This window comes from Silurus meridionalis, chromosome 23 (genome assembly GCF_014805685.1).
Source record: "Silurus meridionalis isolate SWU-2019-XX chromosome 23, ASM1480568v1, whole genome shotgun sequence".
Lineage (NCBI taxonomy): Eukaryota > Metazoa > Chordata > Actinopteri > Siluriformes > Siluridae > Silurus > Silurus meridionalis.
This window is the reverse complement of record NC_060906.1, coordinates 12,193,386-12,205,791: the sequence shown is the minus strand read 5'-3', so window position 1 is coordinate 12,205,791 and position 12,406 is coordinate 12,193,386. Positions and strand designations below refer to the sequence as shown.

General features: G+C 42.4%; 1 protein-coding gene across 3 annotated transcripts in view; it reads left to right on the top strand.

Annotated features, from left to right (window-relative positions):
* cdc42bpb (CDC42 binding protein kinase beta (DMPK-like)) overlaps nucleotides 1–12,406 on the top strand; it is a 56,729-nt gene that overhangs the window by 40,495 nt on the left and 3,828 nt on the right. Inside the window, exons 15-35 of one of the 3 annotated variants that reach the window (XM_046836055.1) lie at nucleotides 226–331; nucleotides 425–549; nucleotides 672–777; nucleotides 2,722–2,870; nucleotides 3,014–3,111; nucleotides 3,331–3,410; nucleotides 4,082–4,132; nucleotides 5,051–5,134; nucleotides 5,583–5,660; nucleotides 5,769–5,874; nucleotides 5,974–6,110; nucleotides 6,902–7,041; nucleotides 7,120–7,201; nucleotides 7,292–7,508; nucleotides 7,598–7,660; nucleotides 7,742–8,338; nucleotides 8,427–8,524; nucleotides 8,643–8,727; nucleotides 9,684–9,804; nucleotides 9,891–10,035; nucleotides 10,497–10,691. In XM_046836055.1, coding sequence (XP_046692011.1) covers nucleotides 226–331; nucleotides 425–549; nucleotides 672–777; nucleotides 2,722–2,870; nucleotides 3,014–3,111; nucleotides 3,331–3,410; nucleotides 4,082–4,132; nucleotides 5,051–5,134; nucleotides 5,583–5,660; nucleotides 5,769–5,874; nucleotides 5,974–6,110; nucleotides 6,902–7,041; nucleotides 7,120–7,201; nucleotides 7,292–7,508; nucleotides 7,598–7,660; nucleotides 7,742–8,338; nucleotides 8,427–8,524; nucleotides 8,643–8,727; nucleotides 9,684–9,804; nucleotides 9,891–10,035; nucleotides 10,497–10,691 — 2,863 coding nt within the window. The remainder of the gene's footprint in view (nucleotides 1–225; nucleotides 332–424; nucleotides 550–671; nucleotides 778–2,721; nucleotides 2,871–3,013; nucleotides 3,112–3,330; nucleotides 3,411–4,081; nucleotides 4,133–5,050; nucleotides 5,135–5,582; nucleotides 5,661–5,768; nucleotides 5,875–5,973; nucleotides 6,111–6,901; nucleotides 7,042–7,119; nucleotides 7,202–7,291; nucleotides 7,509–7,597; nucleotides 7,661–7,741; nucleotides 8,339–8,426; nucleotides 8,525–8,642; nucleotides 8,728–9,683; nucleotides 9,805–9,890; nucleotides 10,036–10,496; nucleotides 10,692–12,406) is intronic. The other 2 variants (XM_046836052.1, XM_046836054.1) reach the window with 2 other exon arrangements.

Below are 12,406 nucleotides of genomic sequence, written 5' to 3'. Positions count from 1 at the left end.
AAGTGAAGTGTTTTCACTTACAGAAGCATCACTGATCTCCTTTTTCTTGTATGTAATATTCATGGCACATTGCCCTCTCTTGTAATGACCACACTTTCTGATCTACACTCTCCGATCAGCTCTTTTCAGACTCTCCATTAAAAATAGGCTTTCAACTCTTTTGAAACTGCCCCGAGTAAGCGGACACGTTCTCGCACGTAGATTTACATCTTCTATATCCGGCAGGCAAATGGAGATGGACGAGTCCCTGGGTTCTCTAAAAGAGAAATTCGAGCGCGAACGGAGCCTGCTGACCGAGGAGAACCGCAAGCTGACCTCCGAAACCGACAGGGTAGGTGATGATAAGGTTTTTGTATATAAGAGTGATGAGATTTTCGGTCAGGTCTAGGCACTGACCCTTGGCTCCTGTATCAATTCTGTCCAGCTGTGCACGTTTGTGGACAAGCTGACAACTCAGAACAGACAGCTGGAGGACGAGCTGCAGGACTTGGCCTCGAAGAAGGAGAGCGTGGCACACTGGGAGGCACAGATCGCAGAGATCATTCAGTGGTGAGGACATTGTTAACCAGGGATATTTTTGCGTTTCCTTTATTTCATTTTTAAACCCCACTGCCCGTCATTGTGACATCTGCTGAATACCGAGTGCTGATTTGTGTGCGTTCGCTTTGCAGGGTGAGTGATGAGAAGGATGCGCGCGGCTACCTGCAAGCGCTAGCCTCGAAGATGACCGAGGAATTGGAGTCACTGCGCAGCTCCAGCCTGGGATCCAGACATCTGGTACAACCTCATTCCATCCTAAATATAAGAACCTTGCTCTATATGCAAATCATTTAACCATTTGTGGTTTATACATTTATCCATGTGCAGGTGTTCCCCGAGTATATGTTAATATATCTGTCCTTTAATATGTCGAAACGAGAATCACCAGAACATCAAAATTTCTTTCTTCCTCCTACGCTTTTCTGTCGTCTGTTTCTTATCTTTAGCATCGTATCTCTCCCTCTCTCTGTAACTCCTCTGAGCTGTAACACAGTGAGGCTGTTATAATTAAAAGCAGGCTAAGTATCCAATGTGTCTAAAAATGGCAACTAATGAAACGTGATAAACGTAAGTGACACATTGCAGTGGTAGTTGTGAATGGAGATCACGTTCGATTTGAAATCCTTAACTAATGAGGTTAAGGGCGTGTAATGAGCGAGAGTGAGAAAGACAGACCTGACAGTTGTTGCCATAATAAAAATAAATTATGCGCCCGTTGAAGGACATCTAGTCGCTGACAATCTATGAAGAGTCAAATTTAGATGTGTATGTATCCGGTGTATATTGAACAGTGCACTTTAAATATCAAAAGCAGTTCATGTGAGGATAGAGTTAGTCCTGAAAAAGTGCTATAGATCTGTGAAGTATTGTTTTCTTACCTATTAACCTAGCAAGTGTCTGGATTGAGCACCCCTTCCCAGAAGTCTTTGCTGGCTCCTCGGAGCACAAAGCGGGTGAGTGCAGCGATCAAACGTCACAGCGTTGAGGATCCAGACACGAGCAAAGAGGATTGCTTTCATGGCTACGGTTATTCATCTGCCCCTGCTTCCATTTCAGTTTTGACCCCTTTCCCAAGTTGGACCTCAAATAGGTTTCTTATTTTGAGGACCGTGCAGAGGCAGATAAATGATTTATGTTCCATTGCTGAATCCTATCCTGATCCTGCTCATTCCCAGCTATTATCATCAACTGACTAAGAGACTTGCAGCTCTTTTTCCAAGATAATAGAATGTGTATTTGGATACGTATTGATGTGCTTTTTAAAGCAGCTGATCATTCAGTAGTGGTGTTTTTAACAACACCTAAACAGTTTGTTGTATTGAAAATGCTTTGAGTTTTTAAAGAAAAAAGCGAGTGGCGAGGAAGAGTGGTGCAGGTTTTCTTTGCTTGGACTGATGGGTGTGAAATGAAAGTAACAGACAAAGTTGTAGATTAGAATTGACCTTTTTAAATTTTTTTCATACAGATGTTTTGGTTCAGTTTGCTTGTCAGGTTTTGCCCAACATAACCCGATCAGCATAATGATTCCAGTAGTTTTGCTTCTCATTTTGTCAAAATTAGATCAGAGGTTTCTGAATGTTTCATTTCAAATTATTATTATTTTTTAATTTTTTTAATTTTTTAAATCTCTTAGGGTATTAAATTACATGGTGAGATTATTACATCGAATCCAGTTGTTAGTGCATGAATTCGAGGAACGTGGTGGAACCATGTGGTTGTCTGTGCTTGTAATCTGAGACTTTGTTATAGATTTTTGTCTTAAAAGACAGCATTTGACCATTTCCTGCTTTCCATCAGCTGAGTCATGCTGGCAAAATACAATACAGTTCTACCATCATTTTATAGCTGATATTTGAAATTGTTCATGCAAAACCTGAATTTCAGGCATTCTATTTGTATTCTTCACGTGCATGCTGCAGCTTCCTGCATGAAAATACCAGATATTAAACATTACACGTTTTTATTAACATAGTTTTTAAAGAGTTTTTATATATTAAATGTATCAGATGTTTTAAGTTCTCAAATCCGATTCCTTTCTCTAAATATAGTGTCAGCTGTGAGGCAGATCGCAGATAAGAACGATATCGTTCTAATAAGTTATAGTAGTAGTGGCTCATTTGGAAAACACAAATAAATTAAAGATCGTTGTGGATTCGATGACCGTTGTCCCTGTCGATGCAGGATCCCTTGTGGAAGGTACGCCGCAGTCAGAAGCTGGACATGTCTGCTCGTTTGGAGTTGCAGTCCGCTCTGGACGCTGAAATACGAGCCAAGCAACTGGTCCAAGACGAGCTGCGCAAGGTCAAGGCTACTAACATCTCCTTCGAGAGGTCAGTGCTTTCAGCTTTTCTCAAATCTTTTGGTGCGCTGATGCTGATAAGCAGACATCGCACAAGCCTTTTATTTATTTATTTATTTTATTGCATAACTTTTACATACGTCTCACCTCTGAGTCCTATTCTCTCATCTGTAGCAAACTGAAAGATGCTGAGGTGAAGAACAGGGAGCTGGAAGAGCAGCTGGAAAGCATGAAGAAAGAGCTGGAGGAAAGCCGCATACGCACTGACCGAGGTGCTCTTCAAGCACACTTCCTACTATTGTTTTCAATTTGACAGCTGCTACTCGCATCATCTCCAAGGAATCCATGAGCTTAAAACCGACGCTAGAAAACCGCAGCCCGATCATTTATTAGACGTCATTTATCATTTCGCGTTTGTCACAATGTGATTTTATAATATGATATTTATATTTGAACTCAAGTAAATGGTTTAATTTGCGATTCTGCTGCAGGTCTCAAACTTCCAGACTTCCAGGACTCCATTTTTGACTACTTCAACACTTCTCCCCTGGCCCATGACCTTACATTCAGAGTGAGTTTTGCTTTACGCTTCAGTCTATCTGCCTGTGCGTTATCCGGCCCTAACAAGCGTTCTCTCCGTTTCTACAGTCATAATAATGACATCCAGCCATCTGGGTGTGATTAATAACCTTTCCATTAAAAAGAATCCCCAGACATGAACTGAACGCTGAACTGTTTGATTGTACGTGTAGTCTAAATGAAACCGGGAACTAAAGCTTTGATGCACACAATCTGTGGAAGTCAGGCTGAATAAATCCGAGATGTTTCATACGTTCCCTCGAGGCACCCAGGCTCCAGTTGCCCCTATCTCTCTCGGCCATCGGATACGGCTGACAACGTGTATCCTGTAGGACCGTCTAATGACCAGTCATTGTTTCATTACACAGTTACATAGAAACATAGTCAGAGCCTACAGCTGACCATGAGCAAAAAAGCGTTTTTTTTTGTTTTGTTTTGTTAAAGACCTTCATGTGCTTTAATATTTACCTAGACATAACTGTAAAGCTTGTACTGGTCTCTCACTATGACTTACCAATACTTGATATCAGAATCTCTTTTTCTGGTATTATTTGAAAGGGGCAGGTTTGGGTTACAAATTTATAACACAAACGGTGGTGAGCTCAGGATAACAAAAACGGCTGTGTGATCTGTAATTTTATGTTTGTCCCTTCCCCCAAAAAGGACTCTGTCTCTTCCTCATCTGCATCCTCTCTGCTAGCATTTTGGGATGAAGTAAGTTGGCTGCTTAGAGCCCCCTCCTCCCCCCTCCATTTCCTTTAACCCATACGGTAGAGGAGCAGTCAGCAGACAAAAAGTGGAGCGCCTCAGCATTATTTAAGTTCAATAGATATAAAACACATGTGGAAGTCTGTTTGATCAGATGTTTTTAATTGCGTTTTATTTATAATCGGTTACACAATTTAAGCATCTATTATATAGATTCAAGGGACTCGAATGTTCTTTTTGTCTGCTGATGACGTTTCCCTGTTGTAATTCGGCCCATTCCAGATCCCTGCCAAGCTAATTCTACATGCTAAAGTTGTTGCATAGAGCTTAGCATTCTCAAGTTTGCATTAACCCCCATGTTGTAGCTTATCTAACTTCTTAAAGGGTTATCACCACACCTCATTAGTTTAGATTGCATATTCATACTGTAGTAATTTAATGATTTATTAACTGAGGAAGACAAAAGATTTTTATTTTGGTCTCTTTTTATCCCTGGTACTAGGCCAATAAAAACTAAATGAATTGCACAAGCTCAACCCTAACATTTATAGACATTTAGACTGTTACTATAGCAGTGAAATAATCTAAATCATCTCCAGATCATCTTTTTGTTTAAAATTATTTCTGTCTTTATGTGAACCATGAAAAAGCCTTGGATGAGCTGTATAACTACCATGGTAAACTCTCACCACATTCACGCTTTTATATATTGTGTGAACATTTCATAAAATACATTCAATGCAAGCCATTTGTGTCAGGAAAGTTTCCCAAACCCAGACCTGAATTCAGTTCTGGACTAAAGCACATCTTATTTTTAATTAATCTGTGTCCAGGTGAATGATGTTTGAAGGGCAGGATATGTTTGTTATTTTACACCGAAACACTGTACTACTTTTCACCTGAATGTTTCTCTCCCCTCTCCAGACTAGCTCAGTCAGTGAGGTCGATGCCACGCCTCAGAAAACAGACGTTCCCTCTTCCTCACCCTCAGCAGCTTCAGAGCAGGATGTGAGTATCCACCTTATACTTCCTCGAACATTCCAGCTTTGTGCTCACTTCCTGTCTTAGTCTAAAGTCTGCATGAGCAGGCCACAAAGCTATCACGTTTTTTCACTATCTGTACGATTCTTTTTAACTATTGTGAACAGCGAAGTGTAGGGGTCTGTGAGGCGATTACAGGAGTTGGTTGTATAAAGCTTTATCTACATCATTTTGTTAATAGAGCATCAGATTTTAACTGTGATGTTAACTTTTTTTAAGAATGATTAGTATTAGTTTATATAGTTTAGAAATATAAATATTTAGTTTTTCACTTATTTGCCTTTAAAAAAAAGAAGCCTATTTTGAAAATGTAAGATTATGTGGGCATTGCTTAGTAGTAACTATTCACAATTGACTTGTTTGTCTGTGAACATTTCCATATCTTATCAGTTTCTTATGCTGTAATGCATTTCAGGAGCCTGTGAAGCCCCCTGCAGTTACTCCAACTACCCCAACTCCATCTTATTCATCATCATTTTTCACAGCACCAAAGGTATTAGGACATGTTTAAAACAAACCCCAAACTGCATTTATGGCTATATTTATTTACCATTATCATTTGTAACTTCTTATCGGGTATTGATGCTGTTTCTTTCCCCAGCCTAAAGCTCACCAGCTGAGCATTAAGACCTTCTCAAGTCCAACACAGTGTACCCACTGCACGTCTCTAATGGTGGGCCTGATCAGACAGGGCTATGCGTGCGAAGGTGACTACACATTACATTACAGCCAAAACCTATTATGAAACAAAGCATATTCATGCTCATTAAGGAATGAACTGATGTTCTTTTTTGTTCTGTTTGTAGTGTGTTCCTTTATCTGTCATGTGTCCTGTAAGGACAACGCTCCTCAGGTGTGCCCTATTCCACCAGAGCAGGCCAAGAGGCCGCTGGGTATTGATGTGCAGAGGGGTATTGGCACGGCTTACAAAGGCTTTGTCAGGGTAAGTGTCTGCATTGTTGTAGTTCAAACCTCATTGTTATGTCTGACCGAATGTGCAGTGTGCACTCTCTTAGGGGTGTTTCCCAGTGAGATCTATCTATCTATCTATCTCTCTATCTATCTATCTCTTATCTTATCTATCTATGCAACATCAATGCAAATATATATTTACAGAATTTAAAGCTTCTTTTATTTACAACATTATCATAATTGGCTGTATATTAACTTATTGGTAGAAAATCTGTAGTTCTGTGTAGGGCTGCAGCTATCGATTATTTTAGTAAGATTATTTTGTTGATTAGTCGATTATTTTTCTTCATTAAAGAGCAATACTGAATATGCAATAGAAAATAAGACAGGTCTCTTTAAATGAGCGTCATTTGTTTCATTTTTAGAAACATTTACAATTTTATTGCTGAAATTGCTTACAAGAATATCTGTAAAAACTAAACTAATTTAGTCTCCTCGCCCTTCGCTGTTTTCTCCCCGTTCTTCCATTTTTCATTCTGCAGTGTCTTCTGTGTTTACCAGTCCACAGGGCTCCAGAGTGTAGAGGGTGGTGTGTCAGTAATAATGGTCTGTGGGAAAACAGTTTGTCAATAAATAAACTAAACAAAGCATTGGGGCAAAAAAAAAAATGTTGTATTCGAGTCTGTCAAATCAAAGTTCTCCTACCAAAGCATTGAATCTTTGACTATTCGGGGGTCACCCCTTTGTTTCTCCACATGCTATTTTTTTTTTTTTTACATTCAGATTTGTATGCATAACCTGAAAGTGGTTTCTCTCTGTCAGATCCCAAAGCCTACTGGAGTGAAGAAGGGTTGGCAGAGAGCATATGCAGTGGTATGTGACTGTAAACTCTTCCTGTATGAGGTCCCTGAGGGGAAGTCCACTCAGCCTGGGGTGGTGGCCAGCCAAGTTCTCGACCTCAGGTGAGTTATACTTATAACAACATTCCTGTTTATTTTATTTCTACACACACACTCACCTTTTGTGTTTCTTTGCCACAGAGACGAGGAGTTCTCTGTAAGCTCTGTCCTGGCATCGGACGTGATTCACGCTACCCGCAAAGACGTTCCGTGCATATTCAGGGTATGTCAGGACAAACATTGTACACATTGTATGTACAGTCTAAAAACCCTCCTACTCTTAGGTTTGACTCTTGATTTCTGACCCTCTTAGGTAACATCGTCCACATTGGGCTCTCCAGCACGGGCGGTGTCTCTGCTGGTCTTGGCTGAGAGCGAGTCTGAGAAAAGGAAGTGGGTGGGCATCCTGGAGGGTTTGCAGAGTATCTTGGCCAAAAACCGCCTGAAGAACCGAATAGTGCACGTCCTGCACGAGGCTTATGACAGCAACCTGCCTGCCATTAAAACCACACTCTCCGCAGCCATTATCGGTTAGTATGTTTCAGTGTTGTTTTAAATGTATGATATTTGTCTATATAAAATTCCACAGCACCTATAAACAATATTTTCTTTTTCCTAGATCGAGAACGAATAGCACTGGGCACAGAGGAGGGACTATTTGTTGTGGAGATTACTAGAGATGGTACGGACTGATTGCTCCAGCTTTGTGTAAAATAAGTGGTGGTGTCGCTCTTTCTTGAACGCAGCGGTATTTGTTTTGCAGTCATTGTGCGTGCTGCCGACTGCAAAAAAGTGCACCAGATCGAGATGGTCCCTCAAGAGAAGATGGTGGTGCTGCTGTGTGGCCGAAACCGACACGTGCACCTGCACCCGTGGGGGGCGCTGGACGGTGCAGAGCCGGCGTACGATGTGAAACTGGCGGAGACAAAGGGCTGTCAGGCTCTTAGCGTGGGCTCGCTGCGACCAGGTGGCTCCGCCTACATGATGGCCGCTGTCAAGCGCCAGGTGCTTTGCTACGAGATCACGCGAGCCAAGCCCTACGTGCGACGCCTGTGGGAGGTGCAGGCCCCCGGCGTGGTGCAGTGGCTGGGCATGGTGCGTGGGCGCGTGTGTGTAGGCTACCCGTCAGGCTTTGCTCTGCTGGCACTGCAGTCTGAGGTGGCCCCTGTGAGCTTGGTGAGCCCCGCTGATCCTTCCCTAGCCTTCCTCGCCCAACAACCGTTAGATGCTCTTCACGCGATGGAGGTGGGAGCCAATGAGCTACTGCTGTGCTTCAGCCAGCTTGGCATCTATGTGGACGCCCAGGGACGCCGATCCCGCACCCAGGAGCTCATGTGGCCGGCTACGCCACTCGCATGCAGTACGTATTGCTGTTTATATAGTTTCAATCGGTTTTATCTTTCTTAATTCAGATGATCACGCTTTACGCATTGTGTGTGTATTTTCAGGCTCAAACTCCACTTACCTGACCGTCTACAGTGATTATGGTGTTGACGTATTTGATGTCCACACCACAGAATGGGTCCAAACCATTTCATTAAGGAAGGTAAGCAGGGGACTTAAAACTGTAGTGCATGCCGCATACTATTAACTGAATGATTTTGCTTCGAGTGACCTGCAAATTCACTTCTGATGTGTCTCGTGTTTTTTTTGTGGCTTGTCAGATCAGACCCCTGAATGTGGAGGGCAGTTTGAACTTAATGGGCTCAGAGCAACCCCGCCTCATCTACTTTAACAACAACGCTCCAGGTAAACTTATTAACCTGTGATCACTCTGGATATATAGTAGTAGATTTATACACTATATTGCCAAAAGTTTGCGGACACCTAGTCATAAGTGCGGTATGTGCTTTTTGAGCATCACATTCCACATTTAGTCCCAATTTGCTCTTAGAACTCCTTCCACTCTTTTGGGAAGATGTTCCACTAGATTTAGGATTGTGCTTGTGGACATTTGTGCTCATTCAGACACAATGGTGGTTCGTAAAGTCAGGTACTGATGTGCGTGAGGAGGCCTGTGGTGTAGTCAGTGGTCACATTCATCTATAGCAGGAGATCTTTCACTCCAACCCATGCAAAGCATATCTTCATGAAATTTGTTTTGTGCACAGTGGCATTGACACGCCGGAACACGTTTGGGTCTCCCAGCTACTGCATCCAAATACACCCTGTACAACTGTGTGCCTTCAGCTTTGCAATAACATTTTGAGAAAGGACCACATATAGTTGGAAAAGTCAGGTGTCCCAATACTTTTGTCCATATAGTGTACATCTGTAAACAGTCACTGACATTGAGACTGATTGGTCTGTATGAGGTTAGTCTTTTCGGCTCAAAAGGTAAAGTTCAAGTACAGTTCAGTCAGTGTGAGTTTTACATTTCCTTTCACAGATTAAAAAGTCTGTCGTACGCTCAGTGGCACGTTTTTTGTTTTGGTCTCCTTAATTCGTTTTTTTCTCAGTCCTGGAAGATTACCCTGTTGATAATGGTACTTTTGTTTGGTAAACTGAAATGACCTCATTCATTACACCACCTCCAGGCTGCCAGGCATCGACTCCTTCACACACTGCCACTCTGAGCTGACTCCATGTGTTGGTCATCAAGAAAATCAAGTTTTACTTGATTGGTGCTTATCTTGTATCTTGCTTTTCTGCCTGTATTTGATTGTTCTCTTCCTTCGTCCGTGTGCTCCCTTATCTCGCTGCAGAAGGGTGCGATCTGACTATACCCGAGACCTCAGACAATATCAAGAAGCTGATGGTGAGAACGCGCAGCAAGAGAAAGTTCCTCTTTAAAGTTCCTGAAGAAGAAAGGCTCCAGCAAAGAAGGTGAGGTTAAAGTCATGTGATCACCATTTCATCATCATCATATTCATGAGAACCTCTGTGTAATCATGTCGTGTCGCGTCCAACAGGGAAATGCTGAGGGACCCAGAAATGAGGTCCAAGCTGATCTCCAACCCGACCAATTTCAACCACGTAGCCCATATGGGTCCTGGGGATGGGATGCAAGTTCTCATGGACCTGCCTCTGGTAATGGCTGTTTACTCAAAGCTCAAAGTCTATTAGAGGTGGCCAAAATGTTAGATACTTAGCATCTGAGCACTTAGAGCTAGCACAATGATCTGCAATCTTCTGTGATGGTGTAACCAAATAATTGGTATTAAGTTAGTCCACTTAAAACCCATTAATATGCCATATAAACCCATACCAGTATTTTGGTTATTTATTTGAACCGACATGCAGAGCTGTGATGTGTGACTGTAACTGTATTCAGGATTACATTGTGCATGATTTCATATCAACCTAACCTTCTTTTGCCTGATTTTACTGCACTCCTCTAAATCCTTTTTTTCCCCTGATGGCCGACCACTTTTTTGCTGCTTACTTTGTCTTCTATTTTTCCTGTTCAGTAGTAGCATCCTCTCTTCCATCCTCCTCATTTTTTTTTTCCCTCCTTCTCTCAAATTCACTCCTCCTCTTTTTCTCTCTGCACTCCTGATCTCTGGTTGGGGCGGAAGCAGTCGAGCGAGACTCCCTCCCCCTCTTCCTCTCGACACCACGCCCTGATCTCCCCTCCAACCAACTTTGAGCACGTCTATCACATGAGTCCTGCTTCTGCTGGGCTCTATCTGCAGAAAGAGGCTTCCTCCCAGCAGAGCCTGCCTCAGCTCTCCTCCTCTTCCTCCTCACCTTCCACCTCCTCCCTCGGAAGGGTAGGCTGGCAACCCTGCTCTCTCTCCCCTTTCTCTCCCCATTTGTTCTCACCCCACCCTGTACTTTACTTTCCTCTCTTTCTCTTTTCTGCTTTCCTCATATCATAAGGACAGGTCCTAATTCCTGTTCTCCTCCCTGTTTGTTGCTTTATGCCTGAATTCCGTGGTTTGTCCAGAGGTGTTGCTTGACTGCAGGTCGTGTTAAAAATGAACTAACATTCAGAAAGACTGGCTGGAAATGGGTTAAATTTTGGGACACGTATACAGATGGTCTCTGAGTTACGATGGTTCGACTTGCATATAGAGTGTATAATTTATATAGTACGTTTCTATAAATGGCTCTGTTTTGCCAAATTACGTACTGTATTGTGTTCAATTATTAAAAAATTACAGTATACCAGTGGTTCCCAACCGCCACGGACCGGTTTAATGCCGGACAATATTTTCACAGACCAGCCCTTAAGGTTTGGCGGATAAATACAACAAAATAAAATGATACGGCCGGTATAAAAACTGTTCTTTTCTGAATATAATAAACGTGAATTCGCTGTGTTGTATTTCGTTCATTTTGCTCGCTTGGGGGTTTGAATTTAGCTGTAATGTATTATGTGTTATCGGCCGGAGCAGCCCCTTTAAGAAGGTAGCGGATGTTGGTAAGACATGTGACCGAGGCATCATGACATGCATCAATAGTGAGTCATAGACAGATGTGGCGGAGAGAATCCGGTAATTTTCCAAAATAAAACGGAAATAATGTAGGTTATGTATTCTTTCTGTGTGGCCCGGTACTAATTGACCCACGGACCGCTGTCAGTCCGCGGCCCGCGGGTTGGGGACCACTCCAGTATACTACTCCATTGTGATCTCCGTTCTTTAAGACTCCTGGGTAGGCTAGGCCATGTCTCGATTTAAAATTTTTTCAAGTTACACAATATGTATGGGACACCTGACTTTTCCTGCCGTATATGGTTCTGCTCCACAAGGTTACAACAAAGCTGGAGGCACACAATTGTATAGGACGTCTTTGGATGCAATATACATTTTGCGTTCACTTTAACTTAGAAACCCAAACCTGCTCCAGCATGGCAATGCCTCTGTGCACAAAGCCAGGTCCATGAAGATATGGTTTACATGGTTTGGAGAAGATCATCTCCTGCTATAAAGCTCTGATCTCAACTCTACTGAACACCTTTGGGATGAATGTTAAAGCTGACTGCACCCCAGGCCTCCTCACCTCACCTACATCAGTAAATTAGATTACATTACATTTACAGCATTTGGCAGATGCCCTTAACCAGAGCGTCTTACAATTATCACATTCATACAACTGAGCAGGTATGGGGTTGAGGGCCTTGCTCAGGGGCCCAGAAGTGGTGACTTGGTGTTGCTGGGATTTGAACTTGTGATCCTCGGAGACAACGTAGAATGCCTTAACCACTTAGTTTCGCTATTAGATTAGATTCAACTTTGTCATTGTGCACGGTACATGTACAGAGCCAAGGACATGCAGTTAGCATGTAACCAGAAGTGCATAAGTGGCCAATTTACAATAAAGAGCAGTATGATGAATAGGGTATCTTCTAGATACCCTAGATACATGTTAGAAGATAATATACTCAAATGACATGATATAGTTATGTATGATACAGTATATACAGAATAAATATGGGTGGAATATACAGTAGTGCAGTGATAAACGTGAGTTATGGATGAGT